This window comes from Thunnus albacares, chromosome 4, assembly GCF_914725855.1.
Source record: "Thunnus albacares chromosome 4, fThuAlb1.1, whole genome shotgun sequence".
NCBI lineage: Eukaryota > Metazoa > Chordata > Actinopteri > Scombriformes > Scombridae > Thunnus > Thunnus albacares.
This window is the reverse complement of record NC_058109.1, coordinates 34,636,685-34,656,185: the sequence shown is the minus strand read 5'-3', so window position 1 is coordinate 34,656,185 and position 19,501 is coordinate 34,636,685. Positions and strand designations below refer to the sequence as shown.

Below are 19,501 nucleotides of genomic sequence, written 5' to 3'. Positions count from 1 at the left end.
TTTTTTTTTTTTTTTAGAAAAAATACATTTTTCAGTTCATTTCACTCTGAAATCAACTTGCAGAGACTTCAGACTTGCTTGAGTGAGGTAATCTATCACAGTGGACATCTTGTCTACTTTTATTTTAACCACATTATTTGATTGTTGCAAGGTAATTTGGTGCAGATTTTTCATATCAATCTGCTGGCATTCGAGTTTTAAGTACCTCTTTAAGTCCTCTGAGCACATCTAATTAAAAAGTTGGATTTCTATCTATTTCTCTGCGTGTACACAGATTCTCACACATCCCACAGTGCTGCTCTCCCGGTGTGATCTATAACATTAATTCATCAGCAGCTGTGTTTGTCTGGACACAGGGTGTTAGGTGATATTAGCTGTGACTGATCAACACCACATGTGGATCCCAACCCGGGAGATTTACTACCAGAGCACAGTCATGCCAAAGATCAGCCCTCAGATTTCTGTATTTTCCTAGATACTGGCTCCAAATATCCAAAATGAATGGAGAATTAGCTACCCCAGTTTCAGTTGGATTCAGGAGAACTAGGAAGTGCTTTTTCTGTTCCAAACATGAGAATGCACAGATTTATGAACTTACAAATATGTTTTGAAACACCAAGCTTTACACTCTGCTTCTTCCTTTCTGTGGTTGATCTTGTTGGCATGTGTCCAGCAATGTGCTACAGTCCCTGATGGTCCCCATGAGTAATCATCAGTCACCACAATAGATCCAACAAGAGTAATTTGTGTCTTTCCTGTTTTGCCTTTACCTTTTCCCAGAGTTGACTCTGATTCATGCCTTCCTAGCTGGCACTCTGCACCTACTACCACCCTGACAAGGCTCTGTACAGTCAGATACTGCTGGGATACAACAATTTTAGAGAGAACCCGCTGAGGAAAAGAATGATTACTTCCTCAGTTGAGATTCCGTGGCATTACTCAGACAGGGAAGGTAAACCTCTATTGGAATTCCCCGTAGGTTTCCTCTTCTGAACGGCTACAGGCAGAAGATTCCAACAACAGAAATAATATGAGGTGCGTATGGTTGCACAGATTGCTTTTTTCATCTTCACTTATCTACAAACTACAATCTAAAAACTGTTTTACTAGTTTGTATGTAGCCAAGCAGTTAGATTCAGTTTGATTTGCTCAGCTTTGAGATTTCTGCCTCCACCTAAATACAATCTATCACAAAACACATTGTCAAGATTTTTCATAGGGGCTCTTACTTTGTTAGGAAGTATTCCAGTGAAATTACACCTTCTCTGGGAAATGATGGTAATTTGTTGTTGTTGTTGTTGTTTTTTCAATGTAATTTTTCAATGCTGTGAGCAGCACAGACGAATCTTCCTCCCAAAACTCTCAGAGATGGATATCTAAAAACCCAGATGAATAAAACTATCTGCATGGTTAGATACCATGGCTCACAAAGCTTTATCCATTCAAACTAAAAAAGCACATCAACCTTTGAACAGCTTCAACACACAATACTTTTAGGAATATATTGACAACAAAATACTTGAAAACCATATGTATGTAAAAATAAATTTAATTTTAAAGTAGATTACAACATGTAATGAAAAATCAAAGTAGTGTCCCTTAAGCGGATGGAGCAGTCTTTTCCTCTCATATATTATTCCTGAAACTGCTCAGCTGTAGGAGTCTGTTTGTGAGCCAAGCTTCTCCAAAACATACTGGTTTAATCTTAAAGAACAACCCAAACATATGTGGCAGTTTGTTTCATCAGTATCTCGCCCAATACAGTATGTAATGAGGGGATAGGCACAAAAAGCATCTCTGTATCTCTAGTAGAGCCATCTGTCATGCTAATGTCTTAGCATGCAGTATTAGTAAGGTCCATTATTAGGCAATATAAATTAGCCTACTTGTAATTTCACATCACCTGTTAACTTGTTCCATATAAAAAAAAAAGTTTCAATCAATCTCAAAGTGATCATTGCTTCAACTTCTGTGTGTTGAATTTGGATCACAGATTGTGCCTTTAAGTAATCATAGGTGATAAGCCTGATCCAAAGTGCTGTATGATTATGAACCTTTTAGCAATCCAGACTTCATGTTGTTTTATGTTCAATGGCTTATAGATTTTGTACTGCTGTCAACAATTTTTTTAGCATTCATCAATAGGTAAGTGCATATAAACAATGCAAAGACATGTCTGACGTTACTTACTTCCTGTGTAAACAAGAACATTAGGCTAGGAGAGTTGGGGGGGGGGGGGGGGGGGGGAGGGTGTTCAGCTGCTAAAAGTTCATCCTTTGTGTAGAATGTGACTGTATATTTAAAATGTCTGTCAGGTTTGTCATTCCGATGAAAAGAACATCCAACCCTGTGGGTGCTTCAATCGCTACTTACTTGCTTTACAGTATCTCCTGATGATATTATAAAATAAAGCATTAGAATGCACTGTATCTGTATCTGCTGGTGAGACACGGCCTGTTTTGCTGCCATCATGTCTCATCTTGGGTGAAGTGACCAATGAGGCAAACTACCGAAAAACCTGAGTAGTCCTCTAAGACTGTTGCTGTGCAGAGATGTCTCTAGAGTCTATGGCTGCTGGAGGTTTCCCCCAAGCTCTGCTCTGAAGAGAAGTTCCAATCCTGCTCCAAGTCAGACAGTTTCATCTGCGACTTATTTGTCTCGCACCACCTCCGTGCATTTTCACACAATCTCGTCTGTCCTTCACCTGTGAACAAAGAAGGAAAATACTCTGTCAGTTCAAAGGCCACTTACCTATAGGAAATATCTTAGACCTTAACACAATTTCTAAGTTCAGATGTTTTGATGTACTTTCTTAAGAGCATATAAATAGGTTCTATGCAATTACATAGCTGCCTTGAATGATTAAAAACACTGTTTGTCCTTTAAAGGATATCTCCATGCACTGAATGATATGACACCTATAAATAAACTAAATCCCAACAGAGAGATGTGAACACCAAGATGGATCACGTCCATTTCACTGAGATCCATGCAGCTCATTCGAACTCCATAATGTCACATGACCTCCCTCTAAACTGCAATTCATTCAAACAGTTGATGTACAGATAAACTGATGAAAAAGTCCAGTCAAGCTATTACTGGGTTACATTTTTTAAACAGTATATCTGTAAAATATAAGACAATTTTCGTATGAAATTCATAGCTGTCATGTCTAAATTCTGAAATACAATAGCATACAAATATGACAGCAGATGTCACACCAGAATTTCTGTCTTCTGCTATCTTACAGTTCAGGTAGCCTGCACTACTTGAAACTAATGTTAATTCATATTTACATTTGTTTCCTAGTCTTCCTTTATTTTATATAACTGGTGATTTGAACACACTGACCAGACCTCATCCTTACACGAAGACAACAATTATAAATTTGCCATTTAAATGCTTCCTTGGTTATCAGGGCAGAAACACTGTAAAATATTCATGAACATGTATGGACTTCGACATGCTGAACCTCTATCGAATAGGTTTTGTCAAAATAATCCCACCGTAAATTTTGGAATTGGCAGCAGATTGATATGGAGCCTTAGTTGTGTATTGTGCAGGAGGGTGGTGCAGGAATAAGAGGTGAACTGTAGCCTTAAAAGTTGAAGCTGTGCTGTAATCATATCTACAACATTAAACGCTGAAAATTTAGAAAAAACTCTAAAATGTTGTATGTTTAATTTGAACGCTTGCCGATAAGAAATAAAGTTTTAAAATGTGTAATTTTGAGTGGGAGGTTTGCGTAAAATATGAGACAAGTGCCAGTGTGTTGTGCTGTGGGCGTTTAAGGGCCCGTGTACTTAATATTTTACCCCTTTCCGTTGGTTGCTGAGGCAGAATGTGCAGATAGTCCGGGGCTGTTTGCCGTCTCCACTGCCCTTCACCTCCTTGTACACGGCACTCAGGCACGGCTGACCGTCCTTCCTCCCGTCCCCGACCACCAGCACGTTGGCCAAGTGCGAAATATAGCTGGACGCCAGGCGCAGCGTTTCGATCTTGGAGAGTTTTCTGTCCACCGGTTCCGTTGGGATCAGTGTCCGCAGCGCCGTGAAGGCCGTGTTGACGTTCTGGGTCCGGTGTCTCTCCCTAGCGTTGGCGGCGTTCCGTTGCCGGACCACCACACCGCCGGACTCCCGCGGGTAACTCTCCACCGGAATACCGCAGCAGCCGTAGCCCTGGTCGGTGCTGCCGTCGCTCTCGCTGCGGTTCCCCTCCTCGTCGTCCGACACCAAGGTCAGGTCAGCGGGGTAAGAGAAGGGATGTGTCGACACCGGCCTCAGCATAGTGAAAGCCATCATGGGTAAGCAAGTGTTGCACAGGGGAAGACCAATCCCTTATTTTCAAGTAGAAAACAGCTGCATGTAGGCTAGATAAGAGCCGTGCGTAAAAGTAACTCCAAGGTTTAACCAGCCCTGCAGAAGTCCCCAGTTTGTTTTGACACTTCCCCATAGGATGGTCTAGTGTGATAGTCATCACGACAGGGAGGGTTCTTATAGCAGCAACAGTCACCCCTCAGCTGTAAGGGGGAGGGGTCGAGCACATGTAGGGGCTCCCATCCTCCCAAATGTTTTGGTCCTAAAAATCACAGACATGTGGGTATGACAAGGTGTAGACGCTTAGGCTATATCTTAACCCAGATGAGCCCTAATGTTAACCAATAGTTTTTATGAGTGGAGAGAAAAAAAAACATGCACTGTAGACATTTATTGCATTTTTTGAAACAGAGACATTCACTTTAAGCTGATTGTCCAGTGAAGAAACATAACAAATGCAGATGCTTCCATACAGATCTCAAAGGTTTATTATATGATTTGAAATATGAGTATGAAAAATGCTGTGAACAGTGGTGGAATGTAACCAAGTACATGTAGCCTACTCAAGTAGCCTAGTCATTTTTAGCAGGCTATTTGTACTTTACAGTATTTCCATTTCATTCTCCTTTACGCTTATAATATTGTCCTTCATACTACTGTTGCTGTAATTTGCAGATAAAGATTTTACAGACAAAAAAAAATACACTCAGTTGCCATTTTATAGGGCTCTGGCTAAGACTAATGCACAAAGGTGTTTCATATTAATGAGGCTAACTAAATATAAGAAGCATTTCCCTGTATAAAGCAATACAACTCAATTGTGGCACAAATTAAACTTCAGCCTCCAACATGACCGTAAAGTTGAATCAACGCCTCTCTAGAGCAGTTTAACAAAAACTATAACCTTCATGAAGGCAGGATTTCTTACAGGGCTGTTGCATTAGGGACTGAAAATTACTACGGTGGGGTCGGGGCTGAACCTTAAGGTGCACTTTGTAAAAAGGCCCTCCCTAGGAATATTAATATTTTCTTTGTATCCTTCCCTTGACTGAAGAGAAAATTGCATATAGTGTGGATCCTGTGTGCAGAATGTGCACTTATAATACTGCTAAGTTCTGTTTTTGTGTGCAGCCAATTTAGTTTAACACACCGCATAACATTTCTAATATCTGGCTGACTGAGGAAGAACAGCCGATGAAGTGTTTGTTCAGATTACTTTGGCCTGAAGAACTCCTGCTGCATTAATGGACTGATTAAGGTTCTGAACTGTAAATAGTCAACGTGTGTCATGTAAATTCACCCATTTGTAGAACAAATTGGCAAAGTGTGATGCTAAACCGTCATTACAAGTTAGTTTTATACACATTTAAATTTACTGTATGTCTGCTGCAGATATATTGAAGATGGGAGCTTTCTGCACTTTCTGGAGAGGAACTGTTCAATCACTAGTAACTACAAATAAATATTCATGTCTGTTCTTTTTCTCAAAACTGAACCTATTAGCTTGTGTTTTACCATGTTGAAGAAAATAAAACCCTTATGAAAAGACAAGATTGTTGTCTTTCACATTATGGTAAAATGCACCTTTATTACTTTTGGCCCACACAAAAGCTATTTCTTTGATGTAACAAGTTTTTAAACTTATTTCTTTCTTTCTACAATAAATCTCACAAGAAAAGAATGATATAGATTATAAATCTGTGATGAGAAAAAGTTAAAAGAGCCTCCAACTACCCGACCTTTAACAAAAAGAAAAAATGCACAACCTTCCTCCTTTTCATGCTCTTACTTGCTCATTTTTGCTTTGACCTGGCAACTGACTGTATGATCAGCATATAAATATATGATCCATTTTCTATATTAGGTTTTTGTTTTGTTTTCTAGATTAAGCTGATAGTGTATAAAAGTTGAAATAGTGTTAATGAAACAGTAATAATAATCCACTATCATAATATAACACTGACAGGGGTCATTCTGCCTGCATAAATGAGCACTTTAGCTCACAATATTTCTGTATGTCCACATGAGTAAAATTTTGAAGGGAGGACTTTTACTTGTACCAGAGTATTTCTACACTGTAGTATTGCTAGTTTTACTCGAGTAAAGGATCTGAATACCGGCTGTGAGCAACATGTTTGATAGCACTCTCCACCACCATTGTCAAAACACCAACAGAGAGAATACATTTTGGAACAATGATGTCCATCCCTCCACTGTTTGGAGGGTTCCTGAAATTGTCTGTAATATACATGTATATGGTACTGGATGTACTGGATGGCTTTAGTGACTTGTGGTCATGTAACTTGCAAACACTTCATGCAGGTCAGCACTTTGGAATTTCCTCTCAAATTTTGAACTTCCTTCGGAAATCTGTTTCAATTATGTTTCTCCACCGTCTCTGGTCACTTTTTAGGTCCCAAAAATGAGGACACAGTAATTAGAGAGCTGACAAGTTGTGAATGTGAATTTGAATATTGTAGTTTGTTCTCAAGAACATAGAGGGAGCTCCAAATTATAAAATATTTCATGTACTAATTAAATGTATATCAATGAAATATCAATACATCAGTCTCAATCTGCATATTAACTGACCCAACATGTGGAGTTTGTGCAGTACAAGCATGATGTTGTCTTGGAAATCACAGATTAAGGCACACATTAAAATGCTAACCGCCCTTTCACCATTTGTATTTCTAGATTATGGAAACACACTCAGCCCCTGCATTGGCTCCTGTCCTCAGATGGCCAATATGATCAGTGGCTCTGCAGTTGCCCTGTGTCAGTTTGTCTAATGGGTTAAGTGCTGTGGGTAAATAAACACTCAGCAGATGCTGGAGGTGATCAAGCCTGAACTCTCTCTGTGGAAACCGAGCAAATGGCTTCCAGATTGACTGGTGCTGTTGGAGGGAGGGTGGGACCGACTGCTGGAGAGCAGAGAGAGTGTCATCAAAGGGCCTGTTTTTACAAACACAACCCTTCGACACATCAAACCGGGGCACCAGTGGCCCCTGGCCTCTGGCTCAGCTGCACCAACAACAGCGACCTGTGCGGAACCTGGTTCCACTCATAAAGCAGGACACCATGGTGTTTTACCACGCTCTGCCAGCCAGCAACACGACCCTACTGCACTCTCTCTTCCCCAGCACCACCACTGCTTCACAGTTTGGAACCGTAAATACTTAACCCGCCGCCCCCCACACACCCCCAATCCCTCAGCCCTCTGCATCAACTTAGAGGAATGCCATTAAAAGCCTGTTGAGGTGATTAAAGTACTAATGAAGTGTGTGGTGGGTGGGATGTGTGTGTCAGGGAAGATGTGAGAATGGCAGTCAATAAAAATGTCTTATTATAAGGTTTGACTAAATGTAGGTTTTTGAAGCTGATACCAATATCATGAAGATGAAGCTGCAAACACATCTCTAATGGCCTAACTGTATGGGACACCAGGTCCTTAAGGGGGCAGGTCATCACTTGTTAATTGTTCAGTGTGTTCAGTGGATGACTCTTTTCTAAAGCATAGACCTGGAGAACTAAACCTTCAGTCAGTTATGGCACCGGGATGTAGTCAAGTCAAGTCCATTTTTATTTTCATATCCCAATATCACAAATCACAAATTTTCCTAATGCAAAATCTATGACTAATAAATGGCAGTCCTATGAGGTTAAAAGCTGTACTGGTCAATATTGTTTATATTAAAGATCCCCTCCAGACATGTTTTAAGATATACAGTATAAAAATATTTTGCTTTGTGAATGTAATAATTTGTGAAAGTTCAGTTACCTTATTAAAACTCATTAAAGAAAGAGCAAAATCTGATATACCCATGTATAATATTAACTCTTGAAATATAGGTATTTGTTTGCTAACATGTTAGCCAACTTTATATGGTTCTAATTTTTGGGCTGTGAGTTTTTGTACAGTTCTTCTGCTTCCAGGAGGTCAAAAAATCTATTAATACCACTTTAAATAGGCACTCATTTTTGTGATCATGTAATCATACCATGCATTCTTCTTTCTTGTCAAAAAAACCTGGTGCTTACATTACCCACAATGCAACTCAACTGCTGACAGCTGGATCAGATTCCAGTGTGTTCTGCTAGTAGCAGCAAATGTAGCCTCGGGCTACAAGCCTCAAGCAGACTTAAGTGACATCACTTGAGGCAATTTATCAGATTTCACACAGCTCCCTCTGGAGACACAAAAAGCTTTACACTCCTTTTTACACATATGCAGTAGTCCTCCCCAACACCTAGGAACAGGCCTGAACACTGAAGTTCACCTTCAAAACTGTCAAAATAAAGATAGTGCAGATTTTCACATCAGACATTATACCCCCTTCTGCTCCTCCTAACTGCCATACCCCCCACTGCAGTCTGGAGTAACAAGATGATGAGCGTATGGCCCGACAGCGTTAATGCTGCGTTGTCTCCTGTGAGGGAAGCTGCTGGGAAAGACTGCGGTCAGATAACTTGACTCATCGGAAACAGCTGCACTGGAGAGAAAAGAGACTCCTCCTAACAGCCAGCTGCAGTCTGCTGCAAAGGGCCTTTTATGATTTATCTTTCTGTGTTTGTGTGTTGCTGCTTCATTAGATGGAGCATAGCAGGGATTGACAGTAGTGACAGGAGAGAGGGGGTGGGTGGGGAAGATATGTAGTGGCAGTTTGAATAGTTTAAACTTCAGCATTAAAATCAGCTTCTACCAATATCTTTCTAAAGAACTACTGTAACTGGAATAACACCAAAACAATAAAAATGTGTAGTCTTCGGTGTTGTGATGTTGCTGCACTGAACTTCCCTGCACTTTGCCTGAAATCATCTGCCAAACGGGGCTGTGATATCCTCATCTTTAGCTTTTCTGTGCTTTGAGTTTCTGTAGTCTCTGTCGCTGTCTCTTCAATCATAGTGGATATCACCACTCATCCTACTGTATACATATATATCAATATATATATATAAACTTAACACAAAAAGTAAGGAAATTTGTGTTTGGTAGATTATTTCTTTGTTGTAACAATGCTTCTTGGCAATAAATCTTATACCGTTGGAAAGCCTGTTTATTTCCCTTAGAAATGGTGCCACATTTATAAGGAACATGCATTTATGAGATGAGCAGCAGAGCTGAGTATGTCGGTTGCGCTCATGAAAAATTTGCCAAATCTTCTCTGCCAATGCCAAACAGCTTATTCTGCCATTTACTCTTGTGTGGTGTTTGGTGGATTGGATGATTGAAGTTTGAAGAGACAAGACATATTGGCAATTTAACAATTTATTAATTTAACTAACAGGAGCCTCAGTAGCGTGTGGAAGAACCATACACAGCCACAACAGCCTGGCACCTCCTCCTCATTCTGGTCACCAGCCTGGTCACACACTGCTGTGGGATGGCATCCCATTCTCCAACCAGCATTTGTCGCAAGTCAACCAACATGGTTGTGTTGGTCACTGGCACGAACAGCACGCCCAAGCTGATCCCACAAGTGTTCAATGGGGTTGAGGTGAGGACTGCTGGCAGGCCATTCCATCCTCTCCACTCCCAAATTCTAGAGGTAGTCTCTGATAAACCCTGCTCTGTGAGGGCGAGCGTTGTCATCTTGGAGGATAGAGTTCAGTCCCAGACTGTGGAGATATGGGATTGCCACTGGTTGCAGAATCTCAACTCGATATCTCTCTGCATTGAGATTGCCTCCAATGATGACAAGCCTCGTTTTTCCAGCGAGGGAGATGCCGCCCCACACCATCACACTGCCTCCACCAAAAGATGTCACTCTATCAGTGCAGTAATCAGCATTGCGTTCTCTGCATCTTCTCCACACTTTGACCCTATGATCCAACTGCCGTAAGCAGAATCTGGAGTCATCGCTGAACATAACGTTCCTCCACATGTTCAGGTTCCAGTGCATGTGTTGCCGACACCAGCGCAAACAGGCCTGACGGTGAAGGGCAGTCATGGCAGGCCTCCTGGCAGCCCTATGAGTACCAGTAGGCGCGTTGCGGCCGTGGGTGTTATGGGTGTTGTGACACCCGCACAAGCATAATTCCACCCCCCACCCCCCCCCACCCCCACTTTTTCCTGAGGTAGTCATTGATGAAACGAAACTGAGTTTCCCGTACATGAAAAATCTATTGGTCAAGTTAGATTAATTGAATAGCCAGCTGTGGCAGTTAGCCTGTGAGAGCCAGTTGCTCACTCTCTGCACACACTAGCCTCAAATCAAATCACCTGCATGTAATATTCTCCTGTTAGCTTTGCGGTGGACTTCAGATGAAGAGGGACCGTTTCTTCCCTGTGGCTGTTGGAGAGGACAGCTGTTGATACAGAACCTCCTGGACAACTTAAGGTATTTAATTTCCCAATTAAAGACAATTAAAGGTCCCCTTTGGATTCCTACTAAAAGAGACACTTTTTTAAAAAAAATTGAAGACAGTTTATATTGTACCAGTCCATGGACTCAGAAATGACTCTTTACATTTTAAGGGCAGCATAATACAGTTTCAGGTTGAACCTGTAATTGTTAATGTTATTAAGCCAATTATTTGAAGATACTGATTTGTTACCAGGGTTCAATTTGTTATGCATCTATAACTATCCATTTCATTTTAATGGAAGTGTAAGTTTCCTTTAATTTCATGTCTATAAGGTATGTAAGGAAGTAGGATAAAGATACTCTGTGATTATCTTATGTATAATAAGGATAGCTATGCGCCAGTATAGCAATTCATACAAATAACTGGATGAAAGTAGTAAACTGCTACCAGACCCTAAATAAATTCTGCTGAGTTGTTACACTCATATGGTCAGCTGTGGTTACAACTACAGCAGTAGAAAAAATTGTTTAAATGCATGGCATTCATTTTGATTTGGCATGTTGAAATTGGAACAGGGCTTGAAGGCGAGGGGTTGCCGAGCTCATTAAAATTGCTGCTCCACCCCTGCCAGTAACACTCTGTTACTTGGACAGTTTGGGGGTTGACTTTGCCATCTTACCGGTAGTTTGATGGAGGGTTGATATCTGTTTGGTGTCCTTGTGTTCAGTGGACAGACTGGTTCACTACGTGCCAGCTTAGTGCGGGAGCTGGAGGTGAGAAGATGCGGTTAGCGGCCACCAAAAGAGGAGAAATGTGGGAAACGGCTACATCGCTACAAGAAGTCTGATGGGACAAGAAACCATGAGCAGACAGCAGCTAAATCTATTTCTTGATGAACATTTTGTCAGTCCCCATAGTATTGTTTCCCCCTACTTCTAGGCTTTATGCTAAGCTAAGCTAATTGCAGCTAGCTTGATATTTAGGGTACAGATATGAGAGTGGTATCCATCTTCTTGTCTAATTCTAGGAAAGAAAGCAAAAAACTGTATTCCCTGTGATGTTAACTATTAATGAAGCAAAGGAACTGTTGTATTTCAAATATTTTGCTGTCTTCATAAAGACCCCTAGTTATTTAGACCCCCAGTTCACCCAGAAGATGACTAAATGATGTATTCATCAGTGCAGACGTCTCCTGTGATAAATTAGTCACTGCATTTCATGCAGAGCAAAGCTACTATAAACCCCAGTATGGAAGCAACAGTATTATCTTTCATTTGACCCTACATGTGACCGCAAGATAAGACTCAGCCCTCATCTGCTCTTCCTCCTCCCATCCTGCCAGCCTCCTCCACCTTCACCCCCGAGTTTTCCCCTCTTTTTCCTCCTGATGACGCTGATCGTCTTTCACAGCTCCTGACAGTTTGAGCAACCAAGACAGGTGGGGCGTTGTGTCAGTAAAAGTTCAGCAAATGGCCACGGCCCCATCCGCCATCATTTTGAAGACGATATAAAACTCAACTTGACACACACTTCATTTGAAGATGCCAAGTTGTCTTTTCATTTGAAATGACATCACTGTCAGAGATTGGTCCCGAGTTCCATATTTGAAAATCATGGTTTTATGGGTGAATTTTTCTTGTATGACACTTAAGGTAACACCAGAGGTAAAATAAACACCCTGAAGCTACTTTATGGGGCTAATATCTAAAAGAGGCAGGTGTTTCTTGATCCTGGGGCTGATGAACAAGAGTGTCATAATCTCCCATGGGAACCCCAAAGGCCCCCCAAACAGGCAGAACATCAAGTCAACCCCCTGCGATACAGGAAGTTGACTCACACGCGATGATTCTTTTGGAGAAGCCCACCTTGGCCTTTAATGTCCACCAGGCCGGGGTCGACGCTCTTCCAGCCCACGTCTGTCGGCTTCCTCCAGAGTCACCTGGGACCTCTGAGCCAAGGCCTTCACGGGTCAACAAAGTTTATCGTACCAGAGAAATCTACAAGTTGGCTATAAAACTTTGTCTGACATGATGTAATAGACATGACTTGAGGTCTGATAAAGGAGGCTATAAAAAGACTCATCCGTTTTGGCCTTAAGGTCATTCTGCCTGTTCTAGACACGGCAGTCATATCCTCTGTGTTGATTGGCAAGCGGTGACCTGCAGTGGTGGTGCTCTGCTCCTTTGTTTGTGGTGGAAGTTTTATGTTTGCCGACATGTACAGTAGAGCATGATTGCTTGTTTTTATGACTGTATTCTTTTCAGGGTCTGGGAATATGGCACAAAGGGTTCAAGCGAGCCACATTTTTCATTTTGTTATGTTGTCCTACTATGGAAAGATGGAAGGATCTGTATTTATTTTAAAGCTGCTTATTTTTCTATTGTTGATTTAACTGTTGAATGATTTTTTTTATATTAAATAATTCAATGTTTAGTCTATAAAATGTCAGAAAATTTTAAAAGAGCCAGTCTCAACTTCTGAGAATCCAAAGTGATTCAAATTGCTTGTTTTGTCTGGCCAGTAGTCCAAAGATGTTCAAGTCGCAATGACATAAAACAGAGAAAGATTTTGTGGATTAAATTTCTTTAGGCTGTCAACTAATCCATGAATTGACTAATTGTTTCAGCAATACATTGTATTAAGCATTCATTTTTAACACCTGCATCAATTGATTTTTTAATATTTGCACGTGTTTAAAAACCAAATACAGGGCCTGTGGGTGTGGAGCCTTTGGAGGTGTTTAAAAGGAACCTTTGAATAAACTGAGCTGAGTAACAGAGTAATGTCATGAGTAATGTAACTAATTACTTTTTCTGATATATAATTAATAAAGTCATGTAAATACCTGTTCAGTGAATTTTGATGATTGATTATATTTTCAAGTAACTTGTCCAACATTTCTGCAAACTGAGTAAAATAAAAATGAGTTAAAGTTGAAGTTAAAAATGTTAAAGTCAGGGCCATAAAACCTAAACAATGAGCTGATAGATGCAAAAAAGTAGAGGGAAAAATGCAGTAACTAAAAGCGACTCCTTTCATTTACACATGGTCATTTGATCGATTGTTATTATGCAAATATTGTCTAGACTTGACTTGCAGCTTTACCTGATACCTGAATTTGGTTAAAAGTATACTTTTTTATTCCCATCTGGCCAAACTGATCCTGTTATCCCCTATAGAAGTGTATGTGTACGTGCACATGCGTACAAATATTAATATTTGTTTTCAGTGGTGGCCATTGTGTCTGAAAATAGCCATCTCCAGTCTGTGGTCTATTGAGACACATACTTGCATTTCCCATGAGGGGTCAGTGGCTGGGGGCCACCGTGGGCTCAGTCCTGTCTGGTCTGGACCAGCAGCCCAGTTCTCATGACACCTGACCCAGAGTACATCCTGTGGTCAGGCTGTAGTACTGTGCAGTAGAGGGCCTGGATCTGCTCCTAAGGAATCTCCAAACATGGCCGGGTGGGAGGAGAGGTCTGATGCTGGGTACCACTGACACAACCTGCTGTGGATTTTCAGTTTTCTTTCTAATGTGTGGCAGTTTTGACTGTCCAGTTTGACATGTCTGTAGTCCTGACTATTCCATTACTATGGAAGTCAGCCCTTTAGCCATATTAGTGTTTATGTTTGCCCCCTCTGCTGTTCAGGAGAAGCACTGCAGTTGATGGTAGTGCTGAAAAGTTCTTTTTCTTTCCACACATGCTGTGTTTCAATTCAGGGGCTGGGTCTTCTCTGGGACATGGCCCACAAAAGCCAGACTGAGCCATCCCATATGAGATGTCCTAACCCAGAGGCTCTCAACCTGGGGGTCAAGACCACCCAGAGGGGTCACAAGATGATCAGTGGGATATGGAAGAAGAAAAAAACACATTTGTGCCACACAAAATTTGGCTTACTTTTTCTGACTTTTCTCAGATTTTTGCTTTTTCATGAAATATTGGATAGTTGTACAGCTTGAGAGTACTAATCTAAAAGAACTAAAAGAGCACTAATCATACAAAAGAAACCACCTGAGAAGGTAAAATCACTCTCTGGTTAAACTGCCCGCAACTGATAGACTTATGCAATCTGTGAAAAGTGGTTGCAAGCTGACGTTGCTTTGTTTTATGAGGTTTTAAGCCAAAAAGGTTGCAAACCACTAGTCTAACATCATTTACATAAATACATTCCAGGTTCATCACCAGAAGTTGCCCTAAAATGGTCAAGAAAGTTCCACAAAACACTAAATGTACAGTCCAATCTGTGATGGACAACGAGCAAACCAGGTTCATGTTAAATATATGATTTTTTTTACTGTGTGCAACATATCTTTACCAGTGACCAATGATCAGCTGCATTACACTAAATTTCTTTTCAAAATGGCAGGCTGAGGTCTGAAAAAGTCACCTTACCCACCAAAATATTTTATACCATACATCTGAAGCTCTCTGCAAAAAGACTGGTAGTGGTTATATTCACCCCGATGATCAGGTAGCAGTAGAGAGCTAAAACAAGAAGAAGAGTTGTGTGAAAACATTTGTTGCCCATTAGGGTCCCCACTTTTTATTCACATTTTGGACTACCATTTGAACATGGGATGAAAATAAATATTGAATTTGTAATGATTTAACTTCAATATTCACCATATATAAGCGCATCAGGCTGTTTGTCTGACCCATTGTAGCCCTATTTCCCTGTTAGTAGATTTGGCTATTGTTCTCTTTGCTAACGAAAAATGGAAAATGAACTGGTGAGCCATCCTGGACAGATAATCATTAAACTAAATCATCTGTGAGGTAATGTGTGGAGGCATTTTGGATTTGACAGCATAGTTGGAAAAATTGCTAATAAAGGTAAGGCTGTTTAGGGACTTTGTAAAATGCAGCGGCCTCAAAATAACGTTAGCTTATTACTCATGTGAGGCAGTGGCAAGCAGATGAACAGAACAATGTTGATTCTACAAAGAAGTATAATTTTTAGTATAGCAAGTATAATTTTTGCATAGATTCACAGGCATGAGTAATGGGGAATTTCAGTAAGTATTCATTTTCATCATTTTTATTGTCATCACCAAATTGATCAGACAGAGAAATATAGCGCATCAGAATATATTTTGGCTTTTGTTCTCAACAAATCCAATTCATGGCTTTAATGAATCCATGTTAAATACATCAACCAATAATAAATAAATAATCTTTAAAATTGGCAAATAAATAGTTAAATAAATTAATAAATACACAAATACATTATTTATCGAATAAGAAAGGTTTGAGGTAAATTAAGAGCTAGTTGGCATATAAAATAATACTGACTACTAAATTATTGCAATTCAATTTATAAAAAACAATATAAAATATTTTCCATTTGTGATCAACACAGAGTTTTTTTTTTTTGTGACGTTATCTTCATACAGAATTCCTGAATAATTTAAAGTGAGATTATTGCTTATATCAAAAGGCAGGATTAAGAGGATGCATGCATGTGATAAGCCTCAGAAGTGGCAAGCTGTTCTCTGGCTTTGTTGTCTTTGTTGTATGAATTATTACAAATTGTATAAATAGAAATGACAAAGATGAAGATTTTCCAATCAGTCCTCTGAGCTGCAGTCATCCTCTGCTTGGTGCCCTTTGAAGCAGGCGGACTCGTAGTGCTTGTTCAGGTAGGACTTGAGTGCGAAGCTTTTGTGGCAGCGTTTGCAGGAGTAGTGCTTGAAGGCTGAATGTGTCTGCATGTGAGCACGCAGGTTGGAGCGGTCGGCGAAGGCTTTGCCGCAGTGGGCGCAGGCGAAGGGTTTCTCCCCAGTGTGGGACCTCATGTGGCCCTGCAGGAGCCAGGGCCGACTAAAGGCTTTACCACACACCGTGCACTCATGCTTCAGGTCATGGGTCAGCATGTGCATGGCCAGCGCCGGCATGGACACATACACCTTGTGGCAGGTGGGACACTTCCTGGCCTGCTGGCTGTCCAGGCTGCGATGAGTCTGCCTGTGTCTGCTCAGATTGGAGGACGTGGCGTAAGACTTGCCGCACTCTCCACACATATAGCGCCCTTTGGATTTCCCTTTGACCGGGCTGCAGTCTGCCGAGCCGATGCCCTCGCTGCTGTCCGATTGGCTGCCTCCCTTGCGGGGACACCTCTGGTTGGGCCTCCGGCGAGAGCGGCCGTCAGAGATGAGGAAGGCGTTGATAGTGCCCTCCTCCAACTCGGGGCCGCTACTGTCTGACTCAACTGTGGAGCTGGAAACCGGGCTGTCCGGATGCTCCATATCATGGTCGGAGAACTCCTCCCCACCGCTGCCACCTACACATCCTGGGGAGTACAGGGGCCCTGAGGAGAGCCCGGTCTGCTCACGACCTGGCTCCTTTGTGCTCTGCAATACTGAAGGGATGGTGTAATCATGGATGTAGCCTGGGAAAAGAAAAATACATTTAATAAAGAGAGGGAAAGACTTTTTTCTCTCTTTTTTCGTTTTCTTTTTACCTAATAATAAATGAATGGAGCATCTTCACAATCTCAGTAATCCCTGATGAAAAGTGCCCTCTTACCCAAATCTCTAATCAATATGAAACCTATACAGGAAGCTATTTGTAAGTGCCAGATTCAGCAAGCTTGGAGAATGAAACATTAATGAGTCTTTTGTGGACAGTTCTGCCTTGATCAATAGGCTCCCTCCTATGGCTCCAACAAGTGCTATCATAAAAAAAAAAAAAATTCGAAAGGCCTTTGTGGGTGAATATAAGTCAAACACAATGTGCTGACATTGACAAAACAGTCACAGTGCAATAGTTTGACTCTCGATCGATCCACCTGTCGCCGCCTCCCAGCAGCAGCAGCAGCAGCAGCGTCTAAATCTGTGACGGAAGGCGGAGGGCGGGGGTGTGTGATCAAAACAGAGCGTCTCAGCAGTGAAATCCCCTCAATCACTAAATCATTTTAATCAGATCATTCCCCATCTGTGGCGTTTTTGAGAGTGTTCATGAGTATGGTAATGGGGAGATTGAGTGACAGGTGGGGGCTGCGATTTGGCAAAGAGGGAAGGGGAGGGTGTGTGTGTGTGTGTGTGTGTGTCTGGGAGGGGGGTCTGATCTTGACAGCAGTCCATGGTACACTGAGCCCACTTGCCCCCCCCCCCCCCCCCCCCTCCAAACACACACACACACACTGCAACACAAAGGGAACCAGACAGCTGGCATCCTAAATCTGGAGGACAAATGATTCAACTCGAACACAAGATCTGTGATGCTGGTGGTAGAGAGTGATGGGGGGGGGGGGGTCTGCTCAAAGCACACATTTCTTTGGATGTTTCTGAAAGCCAAACACACACACACACCCCATATTGTTTGTATCGCACGGTTGTTCTCACATCCAGCCTCAGTAGAAATCCCATGAATGTAAACCTACTGTCTGCCAGTGTACTGCTCATGTTGCACTTTATTGAATTACCTGCAGCACTCTCTATTTTCCAGTCAATACCCATCCTCTAAAAACCCTGTTCCATCACCTCTCGCTGCTCCACATATGGATTGTGTTGCTGCAATCCTACTCCCTGTGGCTATCTAACATCCTGCAGGATCAGATGGAGAGAGATGGAGAGATGAAGTGGGGGGTGGAAGGGGGAGGAGGGTGATAAGAGGAGAGACTCAAGGGCAACTGCACCATCTAAGGACAACACAGTCCCATGTGGCTATCTGCTTTCTCCTGAGTTTTTTTTTTCCTTCTTTCTAGTTGGACCTGACAAAGGCTTGCATCAGATTTTGTGCCTAATGCCCACGTACACATATATCTCATCATTCATGTACACAATAGTATTAAAGCCAAAAGCTGCTGTGTGATCTGGTTTGAGTATTAAGCTGATTGAGCCAGCGTGACCTGAATACTATTTAGCATCCGCCGAGTTAGAAAACAAAAGTCCTGAGCTGTACGGAAGGGGGGCGAGCAATGCCTGTGGGGGGTTTTGGGGGTTTCCAAGAGCGATTAGACAGCGAAAACAACATCTCCTCTGTCTCTTTGGTTGAATCCATTGTTTTAGATCTTTCTCTTCTTTCAATTTTAGAGCCAAACCACGTGGATCATCTCTCCGAATGAAGAAATCTACAGCTACTACAGCAGAAATAAACATATTTTTAAAAATGGAAAACACAATTCAGAGAGACGTGAACTCACCATTTTCACTCAAACGGACCGCCAAGTTAGTGGCCGACTCTGTGATGGCATGTGTCACAGCGTAAGAGTCGTCCCAGTGCTGCTGGTGTTGATGGTAGTAGTTGGAAGACGAGAAATCGTGAACCTTCGGCTGCTTCACCAAAAAGGAGCGTGGCATTTTTTTTTTCCTTGATGAAAAACTGATGCTAGAGCCTCATAGAAAAGTGTGGAAAGACTGGTGATTTTTTTTTTTTAAAAAAAGAAGAAAAGAGCAGAAATGCACTAAGATTCCAGGCGGCCTTCTTGAGCAGGCCAAACAAACCACAGCGGAGGATTGAAAAAATATCTGTCCTGAATGAGGTTTGACGCCAGAGGGGAAAGAAAAAAAGAAAATGTAGTGAAAGCAGCAGAGAGAGAGAGAGAGAGAGAGAAGGCAGAGGACAGGGAGGATGGAGAGGAAGACAGAAAGTGGCGAGGGAGAGACAGAGGCAGAGAAAGAAGAGAGAGAGAGAGAGAGAGAGAGAGAGAGAGAGAGAGAGATGGCTGGACTAGCTGAGCTCAGCACTACTGCAGCCTTTTATATGTGGGGCACGAGCCCCAAAGATCAGGTGGTGCTTTGGAAGAGGGAGCTGCTTAGCATTAATCCATCAAACATCCCCGGGGACACACATCAAATTACCACGAGCCGTCTGTGCTTCTCCCCGCACACACACACGCACACACACACACACACACAGCAGTCAACTAACCCC

The 19,501-nt window shown here is 41.8% G+C and overlaps 2 protein-coding genes and 1 long non-coding RNA gene across 3 annotated transcripts; 1 reads left to right on the top strand and 2 right to left on the bottom strand.

Annotated features, from left to right (window-relative positions):
- Positions 1-1,531: 1,531 nt before the first annotated feature.
- LOC122981503 (transcription factor 15-like) lies at positions 1,532-4,614 on the bottom strand. Its single transcript, XM_044350249.1, has 2 exons — positions 3,816-4,614; positions 1,532-2,704 (listed from the first exon to the last, which is right to left on the bottom strand). The coding sequence occupies exons 1-2, from the start codon at positions 4,299-4,301 to the stop codon at positions 2,639-2,641; spliced, it is 552 nt and encodes a 183-aa protein (XP_044206184.1). The 5' UTR covers positions 4,302-4,614; the 3' UTR covers positions 1,532-2,638.
- Positions 4,215-8,133, top strand: LOC122981504. The gene is made up of 2 exons (XR_006403256.1): positions 4,215-4,303; positions 7,014-8,133. It is a non-coding gene; the product is annotated as an uncharacterized LOC122981504 (long non-coding RNA).
- A 7,682-nt stretch (positions 8,134-15,815) lies between these two features.
- Positions 15,816-19,181, bottom strand: LOC122981161 (transcriptional repressor scratch 1-like). Its single transcript, XM_044349742.1, has 2 exons — positions 18,771-19,181; positions 15,816-17,015 (listed from the first exon to the last, which is right to left on the bottom strand). The coding sequence occupies exons 1-2, from the start codon at positions 18,925-18,927 to the stop codon at positions 16,195-16,197; spliced, it is 978 nt and encodes a 325-aa protein (XP_044205677.1). The 5' UTR covers positions 18,928-19,181; the 3' UTR covers positions 15,816-16,194.
- Between the last annotated feature and the right edge of the window lie 320 nt (positions 19,182-19,501).